The 15,877-nt window shown below is 39.4% G+C and overlaps 1 protein-coding gene across 1 annotated transcript; it reads right to left on the bottom strand.

Moving 5' to 3' along the window:
* Window positions 1–8,325: 8,325 nt before the first annotated feature.
* Window positions 8,326–15,385, bottom strand: plvapa (plasmalemma vesicle associated protein a). Its single transcript, XM_055033727.1, has 6 exons — window positions 14,791–15,385; window positions 12,627–12,687; window positions 11,772–12,490; window positions 10,257–11,028; window positions 9,845–9,899; window positions 8,326–9,539 (listed from the first exon to the last, which is right to left on the bottom strand). The coding sequence occupies exons 1-6, from the start codon at window positions 15,184–15,186 to the stop codon at window positions 9,506–9,508; spliced, it is 2,037 nt and encodes a 678-aa protein (XP_054889702.1). The 5' UTR covers window positions 15,187–15,385; the 3' UTR covers window positions 8,326–9,505.
* Window positions 15,386–15,877: the final 492 nt, after the last annotated feature.

Here is a 15,877-nt window from a genome sequence, read left to right as displayed (position 1 = left end):
CTGTTAGTGTAAACAGGACAGAGCATTACACAGTGAAACACATTAAACAAAGAAACATTTGTTTTTTCTATTGTTCCTCTTATCAATTGACGATTTCTAGACCCAGCTGCAGATTGGACTTATGAAAATTCTACGACCTACATAAAACACCAACAAACGCACATCTAGCCAATAAAGCAAAAGTAAACACTCACAAACATTTAAATTACGTTTGAATCTTTGTGAGAGGCTGTGTACATACTAAAGATTTTCGTGTGCTATTTTCAATGTAAACTTCAACATGGCTAAATACCCAGCTAAGCGTTGAAATGTTCAACCTTACGGCAGATTCATAAACTTCATTTCTTGTTATTGGCTGCTTGGTGACTCAGTGAAGGCCAATCTGTACAAAATGGAATTCATTTCACTTTAGCAACCTCAACAGAAATGTAAATGATAATGAAATAATATTTTAGTTACACTGTAAAAAAAAAAGTCTAGTTTTGAGTAAAATACCAGCAGCTGTGGTTGCCCGAATTTGACTGTATACTGTAAATAAATATGGTCAATAAATAAAATAAATACTGTAAGTTAGAGACCTTTTTTTCCTTTTACAGTGTAACTGAACATAACTGACTGCAGTTAGAACTGCTGTGGCCATAAGCCTCTTCAACATCTGGTCCTTTAAAGACAGCACAGAATATCTGTAATTATAAATCATATTCACACTATTAATGCACTTTAATCATGCACTGCATCATGTGAACTGGTCATGTTAAGGCACATGTACATATTAAAGATGTCCTACATATCCATACATGTCACATGCATCTAAAACGTGAAAGTAAACTACAATGAAACATTTCTCTACATTATTTCCATGATGTAGAAAAGTTTCTGTTATAGCAATATACAGCTATGGCCACTAGATGGCAGGGGTGAGTGGTTTATTTTTTAATTCTTTCAGGAAAACTTGATGTGTCTCAAGCACATTATTAAGGCACACTGCTTTCGTTCCTGCTGAAGTCAAGCAGCTCTTCACACCAGTAAAATTTACCTCCATAAAATGACTGTAGATGAGGCAACTGCAACCTGCCAAAGCAGTCCAGAGAGCCAACACAGGCCTCTGGTGCTGGATAAGTCTGGTTGAACTGGAAACCCTGATCCCCGATTCAGAAAAAGACATACATCAGAAAGAACACTATGCGTCCGAGGTCAAAGTTCGTGACAATTCTTCCTAAAAAGACAAACAAGTACAAAGAAAACAATAAAAGTCAAAGAAGGGAGTTTCACCTCATACAATAGACTAATTGTGAGATCTTATCAGAAGGAAAAGTAAAATAACTGATTTGAAGTTATTCCATATCAAAAAATTGGTGAGTAAGTCTCAACCTCTGATAAATAATATTTTATTATCTGTACAGGAAACTGCTGTAGATATGATTTTCCAACAGGATATTATCATTTTGTGGGAGTTATGATGAGGAAAATACCAGAGGTTTTCAGTTCACTTCCCTCTAAATACAATGATTTTTTTAAATATTCATTTTTCTTCTACTGGAGAACAAAAAGAAAAAATCTCACACAAAACTGACTGTCTCCATGGATACAGAATATTTTTTATTGTTGTGTATGGTACATTACTTTCCAATATAAATTGCAGACATCATTTTAATTGTTTACACTGGTATATAAAACCCTCATAACTTTTGTCTTTTAAAATGTTGTGAATGTATTTGTAGAAGAATATTTTTCAACTTCTTGTTCACACTGATTTACTTCTGAATGCACATAGTTTTACTTTGGGAATCAAACTTCCTATTCTTATCACTTGATCTTAAGACAAATAGTTTTTGTTAGTTAATTGGAAACAACCTCTTTCTCTCTTGAAATATAACAAATAGAATTTTTAAATTGATAGTATTGCTTAGTTTTGAGATTTCTATTGAATAAATAATTTGCATGTTCTTTAACACTCACTTCATATTATTATAGGTTTCCTTCAGGTCACAAACAAATGCTTAATGTTGGTTTCAAGATGACAAAACAGATGACATGTTTTGGATGGATTCTAGAACAGTCTGTGAAATAGAAGATTATTTGTGAACAGCTACCTGAAGTCTGATTTTTAATATTTTATTTTTATTGACACTACATCAGCCTCTGCCTTCATCTTCTGAACATCAGCGTTGTTTTCATGATAATCTTATCGGACCAAAGGGCTCGCCTCCAGGATGGATGGTTTTTCCCTCACACTCCTGTATGGTTGGAAAGTTTTTCTTGTTTTTCTGCAGCCTTGCAGTTCATTCCTGCAGAGCTCCAATTCCCCACCTGGCTAACTCATTCATTAGCACCTTGGCAGTTGTTCTGTGGCCTTTTGACACTTTTTATTTCCAAGGTCTTCAGATCTCTGCCAGGTTTACTCTGTAACAGGTCTCCATGGGGCTGCTGGATGATTCTTCTGACTGCAGTTAGAACTGCTGTGACAGTTTTGTTTTATTCTGTTTTTGAATTGAGTCTTTCAAAGCCAAAGCCTCCAAACATAATAAATTGAACATTAATTCCCAGGTCCTGATTAATCTGATCATACTGATGCTGTGATTTGTTGAACATTCAGAAAATGTTTCTGTGCATAACCTCCAGTGAATAACTTCTGTTGGTGTATCATTAACTTCTAGAAGGGTTGCTGTAGTTTTTCATGATCACCTAATGAAGTTAGTTGAGGTTTCAACTTCTTGGCTTAAAGAAGTTGAAACTATGAAAATCAGCCTTCTCTTGAAGCAGCTAATTTGCTCTTTGTTTTTCTCTTTGAAAACAGCTCTGCTCGTAGAGGTCATGCTGGAGGTCAAGGATACTCTCAACCCCGCCCATCCACAGTTTGTCCATCCTTCGTAGACTCCAGCACTATCTTCCACCCTCATCTATTGGACTGGATTGTGAGAGTCCCAGCAGAGAGGAAATGCAATTAGAAGTCCAAATAATATGTGAACATTCAGAACGCCTGAAAAAGAGGCAGCAGTACTTCAACCCCAGATTAGGAAGGAGGTCGTAATCATAACCATCTGTTCAACATCCTGCCAAAGGAAGAGGAGGGTGGCGGCCAGGCGGACTGCTGCACAATGGACCTGACTCCTCATCAGTGCCTGGGGCTCAACATCCCCAGATCCTTCAGACCATTTTACTCTTACAGAAACCTGCACTGGTTACCCCATAAAGAGACTACCCTAATCCTAAAAGACTGCCCTAATCCTAAGAGACTGCCCTAATCCTAAAAGACTGCCCTAATCCTAAAAGACTGCCCTAATCCTAAGAGACTGCCCTAATCCTAAAAGACTGTCCTAATCCTAAGAGACTGCCCTAATCCTAAGAGACTGCCTTAATACTTAGAGACCGCCCTTATCCTAAGAGACTGCCCTAATCCTAAAAGACTGCCCTAATCCTAAGAGACTGCCTTAATACTTAGAGACCGCCCTTATCCTAAAAGACTGCCCTAATCCTAAGAGACTGTCCTAATCTTAAAAGACTGCCCTAATACTTAGAGACCGCCTTTATCCTAAGAGACTGCCCTAATCCTAAGAGACTGTCCTAATCCTAAGAGACTGCCTTAATACTTAGAGACCGCCCTTATCCTAAGAGACTGTCCTAATCCTAAGAGACTGCCCTAATCCTAAGAGACTGCCTTAATACTTAGAGACCGCCCTTATCCTAAGAGACTGCCCTAATCCTAAAAGACTGCCCTAATCCTAAGAGACTGTCCTAATCCTAAAAGACTGCCCTAATCCTAAGAGACTGCCCTAATCCTAAAACAAAAAACAAAAAAACTAATTCCTAATACTGAATAATTGGGATTCAGGCCATTTGGTGCTGTTATCTATACTCTAAAAACAATCATATTCAGACACTGTTTTCTAGGGACTGCAACTAACAATATTTGTTTTTACTAATCAATTAATCTACTGACGATTAATCAATTTAATTGAATAAAGAAAATCGGCACATTCTGCAGATTCTTCATTTAACAACTTTGCAATATCAAAAATGCATTAAAATATGCAAATACAATTCCTTTCTTAAATAAGAAAATAAACATTTTATCACCTAAAAATATCTTCAGTGAATGCTTGTCTTTAGTGGTCATTTGTACCAAAGAATCCATCTGCAGCTACAAATACTCCTTGTTTTTTCATTTTTAATAAATAAATTCTTCCAGGATCAACATGTGAACAGCTCAGCTCTTTACCAATGACTTAACAGCAGAAGGGCTGATCTGGTCATCAGTTTTGGTTTTACCTATTCATAGTTGGACAGCAGGAGATGCTGAATTGGAGATTATGGGTTTTTTTTAAACAGAATTTGATTAAGTTAAATTACGCCTCTTAATGAGGCATAACTTAACTTTGCCTCATTAAGTTATAAGTTCAATAAGTTCTACATATTTATCAATAAGTCAAAGTTATTGATAAAGGTTTTTTTTTATTTTAAAAGCAAAATGTACACAATTTTGCACTGTTTAGATTTGATTGCTGCTCTCTCAGTGTTGTTCTTTCTTTTTGTTGTCTGTTTACTCCAGCTAACAGTGATTAGATTATTGAATTTCTTGATGATTATTTCAATACTTGATTAATCATGATTAATCCGGTGAATCGTTTCAGCCCAAATATTTTCCTTATTTTTTCTTGATTCATAGGTTGCATTATTACTGGTTTGTAAACACAACAAAAACTTTGACTCAAACTGATAAGTAAAGTTATGTACTTCTTTCCCTGATTATTGTTCCCTGCTGGATTAAAACAATAATTACTCATCATCCTTGCTGTTCATCCACAATTTCAGGAATGCTGACATGTGAGGAGCTGTCTGGGGTCCTGAGATAAGCTAACAGAAAGTATGCTTACTCAGGTGAGCATCATGGTGGCAGTGGAAATTATCTGAATGCATCTTTTATCTGAGAGCCTTTAATAAGATGACTCCCCGAAGCATCCACCCAGTTGACCTTTATTATCCTCACAGCTACTCCTCCAACGAGCTGCACATCCCAAAAGTGGAAAACACTGTTTCTGCTAAACAAAGGATATCCTCTGGACAGGGAAGAGCTGTCCTCATACAAACAGGCAACAATAGAAATGGGCTCTGGTGCAACCAACAGGATGTTTGTCTGTTCATCTACCTCCTTTTATATATATATATATATATATATATATATATATATATATATATATATATATATATATATATATATATATATATATATATATATATATATATATATATATATATATATATATAGCTGACTGGATAGCTCAAATATAGCTGACTGGATAGCTCAAATAAGCTGACTGGATAGCTCAATACATAAGGCATCAGTATATCACCCGAGAGGGCAGGGTTCGAATCCATTCTGGGTCCTTAGGCAAGACCCTTCAAGCTACTGCCTACCTCATACCATGAGAGATACTAAGTTGCATAACATGCCGGCTCAGACGTCGCCCGGCCAAACAAGGTCTGCGTCAGGTGTTGGGGAACCAGAGCACCTTGATGACAAATGGGCTACTGGAACAAGACGGAAATGGGCGAGAGATGAAAATGTGGATCTGTTGGAATGCTACTACTCAAGTAACCCTAGTCAGAGGGGTTACATGCAAAGACTGGGGAAGGAATGGTTACTTCGACATCCCCAGTCAACACTAAGCGCTAAACAACTAGTAGCTCAGTGTTCCAACATCAGCAAACGGCAACTGCTATCACAACTTGAGATTGACGAGATACAACACAAATGCTACGGCAAAAGGGAGGAACCCGGATGTCAGAACTGTGGGGACTTAACTACAAGTCCCCACCCAGTGAGGGGATACACGGCCCCAATGAGCGAAACAGAGCTGAACGAGACAGAGAGAGAATCATGACCCGAATGGCAGGGTAATTGAATGCCTACAGATGTATAACATCAACAGGATTCTGAGAGCCTTCATTGCAAACTCGATGAAGCTGTGGAAAACCACCCTTGAAGCCAATTGCAAACCACTTGCACAAGTGTCCATCAAATGTGGCATATACCAAGGAGATGCTCTGTCCCCGCTACTGTTCTGCATAGGCCTGAACCCCCTCAGGCTGGCTACGGATACCGACTCAAAAATGGGGCCAACATCAGTCACCTCCTCTACATGGATGACATCAAGCTGTACGCCAAGAGTGAGCGAGACATCGACTCACTGATCCACACCACCAGGATCTGCAGCACTGACATTGGGATGTCATTCGGACTAGAGAAGTGTGGTCGGCTGATCACAAAGAGGGGGAAGGTGATCCACAAAGAAGGAGTCTCACTCCCAGAAGGAACAATAGCAGACATAGAGGACAGTTACAAGTACCTATATAGGTATACCACAAGCAAATGGCAACCTCGATGAGGCCACAAGGAAAGGAGCCACAGCTAAATACCTCCAACGAATAAGGCAAGTCCTGAGAAGCCAGCTCAATGGCAAGAACAAAATCAGTGTGATAAACAGCTATGCCCTGCCAGTAATCAGATACCCTGCTGGAATAATTAGCTGGCCAAAGGAGGAGATAAAAGCCACAGATATTAAGACTAGAAAGCTACTAACCATGCATGGAGGGTTCCATCCCAAATCCAGCACCCTGAGACTGTACACGAGCCGCAAGGACGGAGGCAGAGGACTAGTGAGTGTGAGAACCACTGTCCAGGACGAAACAACTAAGATCCATAAATACATCAGGGACAAAGCTTCAATAGACAATGTGCTCAGTGAATGTCTCAGACAACAGGGAACGGAGGTTGAGGTGCCAGAGATACCATCATGGGAGGACAAACCCCTACATGGGATGTACCACCAGCAAATAACCCAAGTGGCTGATATCAGTAAGTCCTACCAATGGCTGGAAAAAGCTGGACTCAAGGACAGCACAGAGGCCCTCATCCTGGCCACCCAGGAACAGGCCCTAAACACCAGAGCAATAGAGGCCCAGATCTACCACACCAGACAAGACCCAAGGTGTAGGTTGTGCAAGGAGGCCCCTGAGACAATCCAGCACATCACAGCAGGGTGCAAGATACTAGCAGGGAAAGCGTACATGGAACGACATAACCAAGTGGCAGGCATTGTGTACAGAAACATCTGTGCAGAATATGGACTGGAAACCCCGAGATCAAAGTGGGAAACACCCCCAAAGGTGGTAGAGAACACCAGAGCTAAGATCCTGTGGGACTTCCAGATCCAGACAGACAAAATGGTAATGGTGAACCAACCAGACATTGTCGTAGTGGATAAAAATCAGAGGAAAGCCTTTGTGGTAGATGTAGCAATACCAAGTGATTGCAACATCAGGAAAAAGGATCACGAGAAACTGGAGAAATACCAGGGCCTCAGGGAAGAACTGGAGAGGGCCTGTGGTGAAGACCACAGTGGTGCCTGTGGTCATCGGGGCCCTCGGGGCAGTAACCCCCAAACTGGAGCAGTGGCTACAACAGATCCCAGGAACAACATCAGACATCTCAGTCCAGAAATGTGCAGTCCTTGGCACAGCCAAGATACTGCAGGACCCTCAAGCTCCCAGGCCTCTGGTAGAGGACCCGAGCTCAGAGGATAAGAACCACCCGCGGTGGGTGAGAAGGGAATTTTTATTTATATATATATATATATATATATATATATATATCTATATCTATATCTATATCTATATATATATATATATATATATATATATATATATATATATATATATATATATATCTATATATATATATATGAATATTATTTTCATATATTTAGGACCACAGAAAACATGACAATCAAATATCTAATGAATAAAATACGAGAAACGGCAGCTGCCTTTCGTTTCTGAATGACCTGAGAGACGTTTAGCGCCTCCATCTGGGCGACAGGAACCAGAGCTTTAGGCAGAGAAGAACTAGGGAGCTGTTTTTAGAACCTGCACGTAGGGGATACTGCGAGCAAAGGTTCCCTCATCCGTCTGCCTCTGTCTTCTGATAGGTTGGCAGGTAAACATAAACACCATGGAAGGATTAAAGCTCTCTGCCAGTAACCGTGGCAGCAGGGGCCAGGGAGTCACTTTGCAGACAATTAGCTACACAATAGGTGACGCAAAAAGGGACAAACAGTGATTTCCAGGTCTGAGTGGGTAATAGTTTAAATAGCTTTGTTTACAAAGGCATGCTTTTGTTCAGACAGACAGACAGACAGACAGACAGACAGACAGACATCATGAGGCTCAGGTGCTCAGGTGGGGAAAGGGCAGCCACTGGTTTGCTGTTAAAGACATGACCTAAACAGGATGTATGTATAAGTATTTCAAATTAATAGCCACATATGGGGTCTGAAGCAGAAGTTTAATAATGTTCAACACTTGCTTGGTTTTGTTTCTATAACACTGTGATTGGAAACAACAGAAAAAGAGCTGACATTTTGTCATGTAAAAGTACAAAAGTGTGGGCCAGTGGTGAACGAGGCTTTTAAATCCAGAAATGCTTCCTTGTTCAGAACATGCTGTGAACAGTCTGCTCTGAAAAAACAACAACTTTATTTCTGTTTTTGTCCACAGGTACTCTGGGTGCACATCCCTGCTAACAATTTTTATAAGTTTATTTTATTTATTTTCATATATTTACAAAACAAAATGAATATAAGAATATAAAGTGTGACACAATTTTCACAGTAAAAGAGCTAAGCAGCTTTCAAATTAATTTCAGTAGATGCATATTGAAGACATAACTGGTGAAATATGTATTGTACATTCTATTTCTTTATATTCAACACAGTGCCTTGCAAAAGTGTTCATATGTCTTGAGGTTATCAGCACATTTCTATGCGAGATATCTACAAAATTTAGGCGATAACTATGAAATAAAGGGGAATGTTGCATGGTTTTCAAAATGAAATCGTTTACAAATAGAAATCTGAGATATGTGGTGTGCAATAAACTGAAATCAATTGCTTTCAAAAGCGCCTTACATGCACTGCACAGTGGGATGAAGGCTCATATTGTATGTGATGTAGCTGCTTGTTGCTGTTTTCTTATACAGTGAATCTGGACTTTGACTGGATGCTCGTCGAAATGACTTAAAGGTTTCTCATTACAATGTTTAAAATCTGCAATAAAAAGCAAAGAAAGAAAGAAAAAGCAACTTCATATCTTTGTTCAACTTGTCGGCCACTGCACCTAAGCACCTAAACTCCAAAAGCAAAGAAAGAAAAATGAAGCCTTCTTTGCTCATTTGCTCTCATTTAAACCAAGGTGTCTACTGTATCAGGACGTTCAACCATACAGAATCTGTTTTAATAAGAGGAACTGCCATAATTTCAGTGACAAGATGTGAAGAAACTGACAGTGATAAAATACATGAAGGTTTGTGATTATTACATGACTAAAAATGTGGGAAATATTAAAGACATTTTTCTAGTCATTGTACATGAGCTCATTAGATGCTTTTGTAAATTCCTTCCTTTCTCATCTAAATATTTACTTCATCTCCACATGTATTTCTGTTGGTTCAGCCCAACATTCTGGACAGATCTTGCTTCTCTCTGAAAGGAAAACACAAAGAAAAAGTGAATTAGTGGTTGTTGTTGTTGTTGTTGTTGTTGTTGTTGTTGTTGTTGTTGTTGTTGTGAGGAGGAAGAGAGTCAGGGTTAACATGCCTGGTCCATCTTCACAAAATAGGTTACACTGTTTATTTAAACAACACACTGTATATTTTATTTTTGATGTTTTTTTCCCTTTCTTTTTCCCCACTCACAATATTCTCCAAAAGCCCTTAAATAAATAATGAAAAACTCAGCAGCAAAACTCTGTTTAATTTCCCCCCTTTGTGACGGGATCTGATACTCACTGTGGGGCCGGAGGGTTGATGAAGCGCTGCAGGTCCTGGATGTGCTTGGTGACGACTAATGGTCAAACACAGGAGGAAAAATGATGTGTGATTATCATGAAACATAAACGCTCCAGGTTGTTCTGAGTACTGTGATGTTAAAGTGTGACTAGGACATGTTGTAAATCATCGGTGTGTCCCAATTAGTAACAGCATTGAAGGGGCCAATGATATTATTTATAACTTGGACTTAAATGATACCCTAACCCTAACCCTATGGAAAAACCAAACTCTGAAGACTGTTGCCATGGAGACAATCAGAGGAACTGGTCCTCTAGACATCTAAAATGTTTACATTAAAATACTCCTGAAAATGGATGAGAAAATAAAATGATATCACTAAAACTTAACTTTTTGGGGGGGTTGGTCTTACCTGATCCACCTGCCTGTCCACTTGTTCTTCCTCCACCAAACAAAGGCCCAGTTCCAACATTCCCACTTCCAGTAGATGGTTTTCCTGGCACACTTCCTGCCCTACTTTGCCCCGAGTTGCTGCCCCCAGGACCAAAATCAAGCCAAGGCAAAGATGGTGATGAACTGGTTTTACCGGCCGAGATGCCAGACCCACTCGACACAGATGTCGACGTCAACCCGTAGCCTGGTGAGCTTTTCCCTCCTGAAGGTGGATTGTTTAAACCCGTCCCAGCTGAACCTTGGTTTAGTCTGGATCCCAAAGACCCAACTGACGACCCAAATGATGACAGGCTTTTCCCACTCTCTGCTAGTTTGTCTGGTTGTGTCCCGCTGGAGCCAAGAGTTGACCCAAACACTCCCGAGCCTGAGGGTCTATTAATTCCTGAACCAACGCTCAGGCTTGGGTTTGACTTGGGTTGCTGGAGAATTGAACTTACTGAGCCTGCTCCAGCTGATCCTGGCTGATTAAATGTTGACCCAGTGTTACCGGGGCTTGGCCTTGACCCATAGGAAGAAAGGATTGAACTTGCTGAACCTACTCCTAAGGATCCTGACACAGCACTACTCTGGCTTTGACTTGACCCAGCTGTTCCTGTTCTACTTTGACCTAAATTGGAAGAACCGAAAGGGGAATAGCTGGAACCACCACCGTGTGACATGGCATTCCCGAATGGGTTCTGTATACTCGACGTCGAGCCCAGGACCCCTCCTGGGTATGCACCAAATGCATTCTGAAATGAAAAGACAGCAGCAAATGAACATGTGAGTTCCCAGCAAAATTGATCAGTTTCTGCTCCCTCAGTATGAAACCTGTCCCCCTTGAACCTGATGCTGGATCATTTTCAGCTGCTTCATATCTTTGATTGTTCACTGGTCTGAAAATCCTACAGAAGCCATGATTCTATAAACATTTTTTTGAAGTATTGCAATAGAAAAGATTGCAAAATTTGAAATGACTTCCTCTATTTTGCTAAAACATTTTCCTGCTCATTTGAGGTGGCTTTTGGCCTACATTGTCTTGGATTCCTCCAGTAGAATTTCTTAGCCAATCAGCGAACAGAAAGAGAAGTTGTGAACGATCATTTTGATCTTTTTTGTGCGTGTTTAGAACATTTTCCAACCTTTACTTCCTGTTCTCTACAGCCATGCGCTGCAACGACGTCTGATGAAATAACTTTACATAACTTGATTGATTCACTCCAAACCAGCTGATGGAAACTAGCTTACTTTGCATCTTTTTTCTTTCTTTTTTTTTTTCTTTTACATTTCAAGAGTTTACTCAGAATTTGCATGACAATTTGATATAGATAGAATACAGCTAAAGGGACATTGTGGAAATGTTCCTTGCTGTTCTGGGTTTTGAATGTAGTCAATAAAATAATCCAATGTAGAGAATATATTTTGAAATGACTTATGTTCATATGTTGTGTAAAGTCAGAAGGAATCTAAACCACTCCTCAGTGGTGATTCTTACCCTCGCCATGCATGACATGTTGAGTTGCTTTAATTTGCCTTTCAGGTCGTCCATAACTAAATCTTTGTACTTCAGTTGCTGAACCTGGTGATTATAGTCGTTAGTTAGCTTCATCTTGTCCATCAGCAGTCTCTCCTTTTCCTGATCGTGTTTCTGCTGAATCTCCTCTCTGCTGCGTTTATGCTGCTCCATAATGCCTGTGCGGTTTTGGATGACCTCGCGATAGTCCTCAGACAGCCGCCAGTTCTCTGCCTTTAGGCGGGTGTTCTCGATCTGCATGTCTGACACCTGCGCTCCGACCACGTTCAGGTAGTGCTGCAGCTTGTTCTCCACATCACGGGACAGGCTGGTGCAGTTGGTGTGGATCTGCTCCAGGTGCTCCTGCTGTTTTGCGCAGGTGAGCTGGAAGGCAATGTGCTTAGGAAACAGAGATTCGATCTTCTCCAGGAGAGCCTTAGAAACGCCGGAGACTTGAGACAGCAACTGGGAAAACTCGTTCTGAGAGTTTTGCTTGAAGATGTCCAGCTCTTTTTCCAGAATGGATTTTTCTTTCCGGACCTGGATAGCTTGCAGGAGCTGGTTGTCCCTATCTTTAGCAATCTGATCCCTTTCTAGAGTCATTGATCTTGTTGTTGCAGTCAAGTTGGATTCCAAAAGTTGAAGTCTCATATTCAGTTGCTCAGTCTGCAGCCCACAGTTACAATTCCCAGCAGGCTGGCCTGCGTTAGACACCAAATATCAGTGAATAAAGGCAAATACATATAAATATTACAGAGATCAGAGTGACATTGAATGTTATTTTTATGTTTTGGATTTAAGTATAATATTTTGAGTTGGAATAAGTATTATACTTACTCTGGGTGCGGATTGTCATCGTTGCCATCCTGCATTTCGCCAGCTCCGCTTCGCAATATTTCTGTTCATCAGTAAGAAAAAAGCCATTAGTCTCTCAGACTGTGAAAGATTGTCAGTGAAATACAATCAGTCACTGCAGGATGTTGAAGTCAAAGTTGAGCTTTTTTCTTTAATGCCACAGTTTAATGTCACAGAGGTGATTTTACTGAACTTAAACAGACAGTATTTAACACAATTAACTAAAGTACCAAGAATATTTTCAGGTACCTTGAAATTTCACCTTAATACAAATAAAATCAGGTCCCGAGGAGATGTCAAAGTGCAAAAGAGAAATTCCACATCCCATGTTCAGTAACACTTTATTTGAACGGTTGTGCATAAGACTGACATGACACTGTCATAAATATGACATAATACCTATTATGAGCATGAAGGAGTCTTCATGAATGTTGATGACTGTTGTCATGATGGTAATTCAGTAAATAATGATACTTTTAATGCAAAAGTGCTTTAAAGGTTGCATTAAAAGTACCATCTTTGAATTGTGTGGTCAATAATGAGTCTTTAATGCAAAGTTTACACTTTTAATTGACTTTTAATGAAACTTTTAAAACAACTTTGCATTAAAAGTGTCCTTGTTTACCAATGATCTTCATGATAACAGTCATAAGCATTCATAAAGACTTCTTCATAAACATGACAGTAATGTCATGTTTATGACGGTCATGTCAGTCTTATGCACAACCGTTCAAATGAAGTGTGATCAACTGTTCAACACTACAAATACTACATGTATTTATAGACTGTAAATACATGTAACACATGTATAACACATTGCAATGCATTTAAAGTTAATTTAAACTTAATTCAATAATAGGAATCAATTTTGCATGAAAGTAAAGACAAACATTGTTTGAAAAAAGAGAAGAACAAAAGTTGATTAAAGTTATTTATGCCATAAACTCTTAAAACAAATCCCTTTTTTACATTAAAGTGAAAAAAGACCCTGATATGTAAAAACCAGCAGAGAGGAAATCCTCAAGCTCAAGATGGTCGATTTGAGTCAAGAAAATCGGGACATATTTAAGGCCATTTCAAAGAATGATGGAAGGGATTCACATCAGTTTTGTTTTGCACGTTGGATCTGATCTTGTAATTCTAATCTTGGGAATTACATTTTTTATTTCTTTTTTATCGTTTCTTCTACAAACAACCCAACAAAAAATATTCAGCTGGATGAAAAGTTCAGTTCTCCTAAACACAATACTGAGTAACACACACAAACATCTACAGAAACATGGAAATAAAAGCATTTCCACTTTTATGTTGTTGTTCGCGTGTGGACGTGTGGATACGCCTCTATCCGTTCCTAATTTTGGAACGTCTTCTGTTTCCACAATTTAAACACACTGTAGAAATAGCTGTCAGTGGAGCTGACAGGAAAATAAATATATCAACCAATAAACTACAGTAATCAGACTGATGAACGGTGGAACAATCTACATGTGGGATCAGCTCACAATAGAAAGTGAGATGCATTTAAACTGGGGCTGGGAAACCCCATCGCCTTCCTACCTCACCAAATGCATTAAAAGTATACATGAAATATGATTATTATTACTGTTTAACCAAAACGTCCCACTGAGATCAGAAATCTTACAAGTGAGCGCCGGCCAAGACAACAGGTAGAAATAAAACCCAAAATAAAACACAGACACTAAAACAAATCAAGTCCCAAATGGATGTTTTGATTTTATGAAATACTACAGATTATTCAAAGACCCTGATGCAGGAAAGAAAAAAATTATTTTTGCCAAAATCTTCCAAAGCCCTCAGAATACTGCCGGCTTATAAAAGACAGGAGTAGTATTGGATATTTATTGTAAGACACTTTAATAAGATGAAAATGTTGATTCCTTAACAATTTTCCTCCACAAGCTTTTGAGAAATACTGCTGCAAACTGTGCAGAACGCCTTACTCTGAATATTACCCAGAATGCATAGCATTCTGCTGTATGTTCATGTTTTTGTAGAAACACTACATAGGCTCAGTTTACTTAAACAGTTCTTCTTCTTCTTGTTATTATTATTAATCAATTAATTTTTTAAAAGCATTTTTACACCAAAATGTTTGAGTTAATAATGTCTTCTCTATCTTTCTTACCAACTCCATGGTCTGAAACTTGAAAATCTCGATGGACTTGTTGACTAAGATCTTCAGCTGAGCCAGGTCGTAGTCGTTCTTAGCCTTCTCAGTGAGAGTGGCGTTCAGGAGGTTGGTCAGGTTCTTCCTCTGGTTCTGCAGGGCCACGTTTTCAATGGAGATTTGGCTGAACCTCTTTTCCAGGTCCTGGTCGGGATTCGAAGAGTCAGAGACCTGCACTTTCCCGTAGATCAGAAACAGCACCAGGCTGACTATGATGAGAGACTGGATGAGAGATGAGAAGAAGAAGATGATGCGCATGTAGTAGCCACAGCTCTTGCCCTTTGAGCGGTACTGCATCTTCTTCTGAGCCTCTGGACTGAGCTTGTTGACCTGGGAATAGCTGCTGCTGTACATCGCGGTCGATAAGCTGCAAGGCTGTCCAAGAGTTGAGGTTACAATGAGCTGTCAGTCGGGTTCTGTTAAAGTCTTTCTCTCGGTAGGAATTTGACCTCCAGCAACTTGCAGGTTTAACACAGCAGGGACATTTCACAACAAGCCAGTTTCCCGGCACATGTAGGTCAGCTGTGTCCTCACCGGAGCTCTGGAAACACAATGATCAGTTGTGGATCAGATTCAAACATGCGCAGGAGTTTATAAACCCCTCTGTGTAGCCATTTCCCTTCAGGGGAAGTGGAGCCAGCTTCAGCCTCCTCCTCCTATTGGCTGCTTTATACACACAAATATTCACACAATCACAAACATGGTTCCATTTTAAAGTAATGCTGTGTTGCAAATGAACTCTGCTCTTTGTTGTTTTAAAGGTAATGTGAAAAAAACGTATGTATATAAAACATGAACATAATGATACACTGCAGAAAAACTGTCTCACTGTGTGTTTTTGTCCAGTTTCTAGTGCTAACATCTTAGTGCTCTTGAAATGAGATAAAACTAACTTACAAGTAACTTTTCAGCTAAGACTCAGAAGATTGTTTAAGTCAATAATTTCATAATATTGAAAAAAAGGAATTGTTATAAATGAAATAATCTTCCAGTGGAACCAATACTTTTCCATCAACATCAAATAATTATTGAATTAAAACAAATT

This window comes from Poeciliopsis prolifica, unplaced genomic scaffold (assembly GCF_027474105.1).
Source record: "Poeciliopsis prolifica strain line A6 unplaced genomic scaffold, Auburn_PproV2 SCAFFOLD008, whole genome shotgun sequence".
Taxonomy (NCBI): Eukaryota; Metazoa; Chordata; class Actinopteri; order Cyprinodontiformes; family Poeciliidae; genus Poeciliopsis; species Poeciliopsis prolifica.
Note: the sequence above shows the minus strand (reverse complement) of the source record. Positions and strands in the feature narration are given on the sequence as shown.

What these genes read in the sequence shown, in the direction of transcription:
- plvapa (XM_055033727.1), bottom strand. Translation starts at nt 15,186, where the DNA reads ATGTACAGCAGCAGCTATTCCCAGGTCAACAAGCTCAGTCCAGAGGCT. An exon ending in ACATGTCATGCATGGCGAGG is followed by an intron (nt 11,029 to 11,771) that starts GTAAGAATCACC and finishes TTTTCATTTCAG; the next exon opens with AATGCATTTGGTGCATACCC. An exon ending in ATCAACCCTCCGGCCCCACA is followed by an intron (nt 9,540 to 9,844) that starts GTGAGTATCAGA and finishes TTTTCCTTTCAG; the next exon opens with AGAGAAGCAAGATCTGTCCA.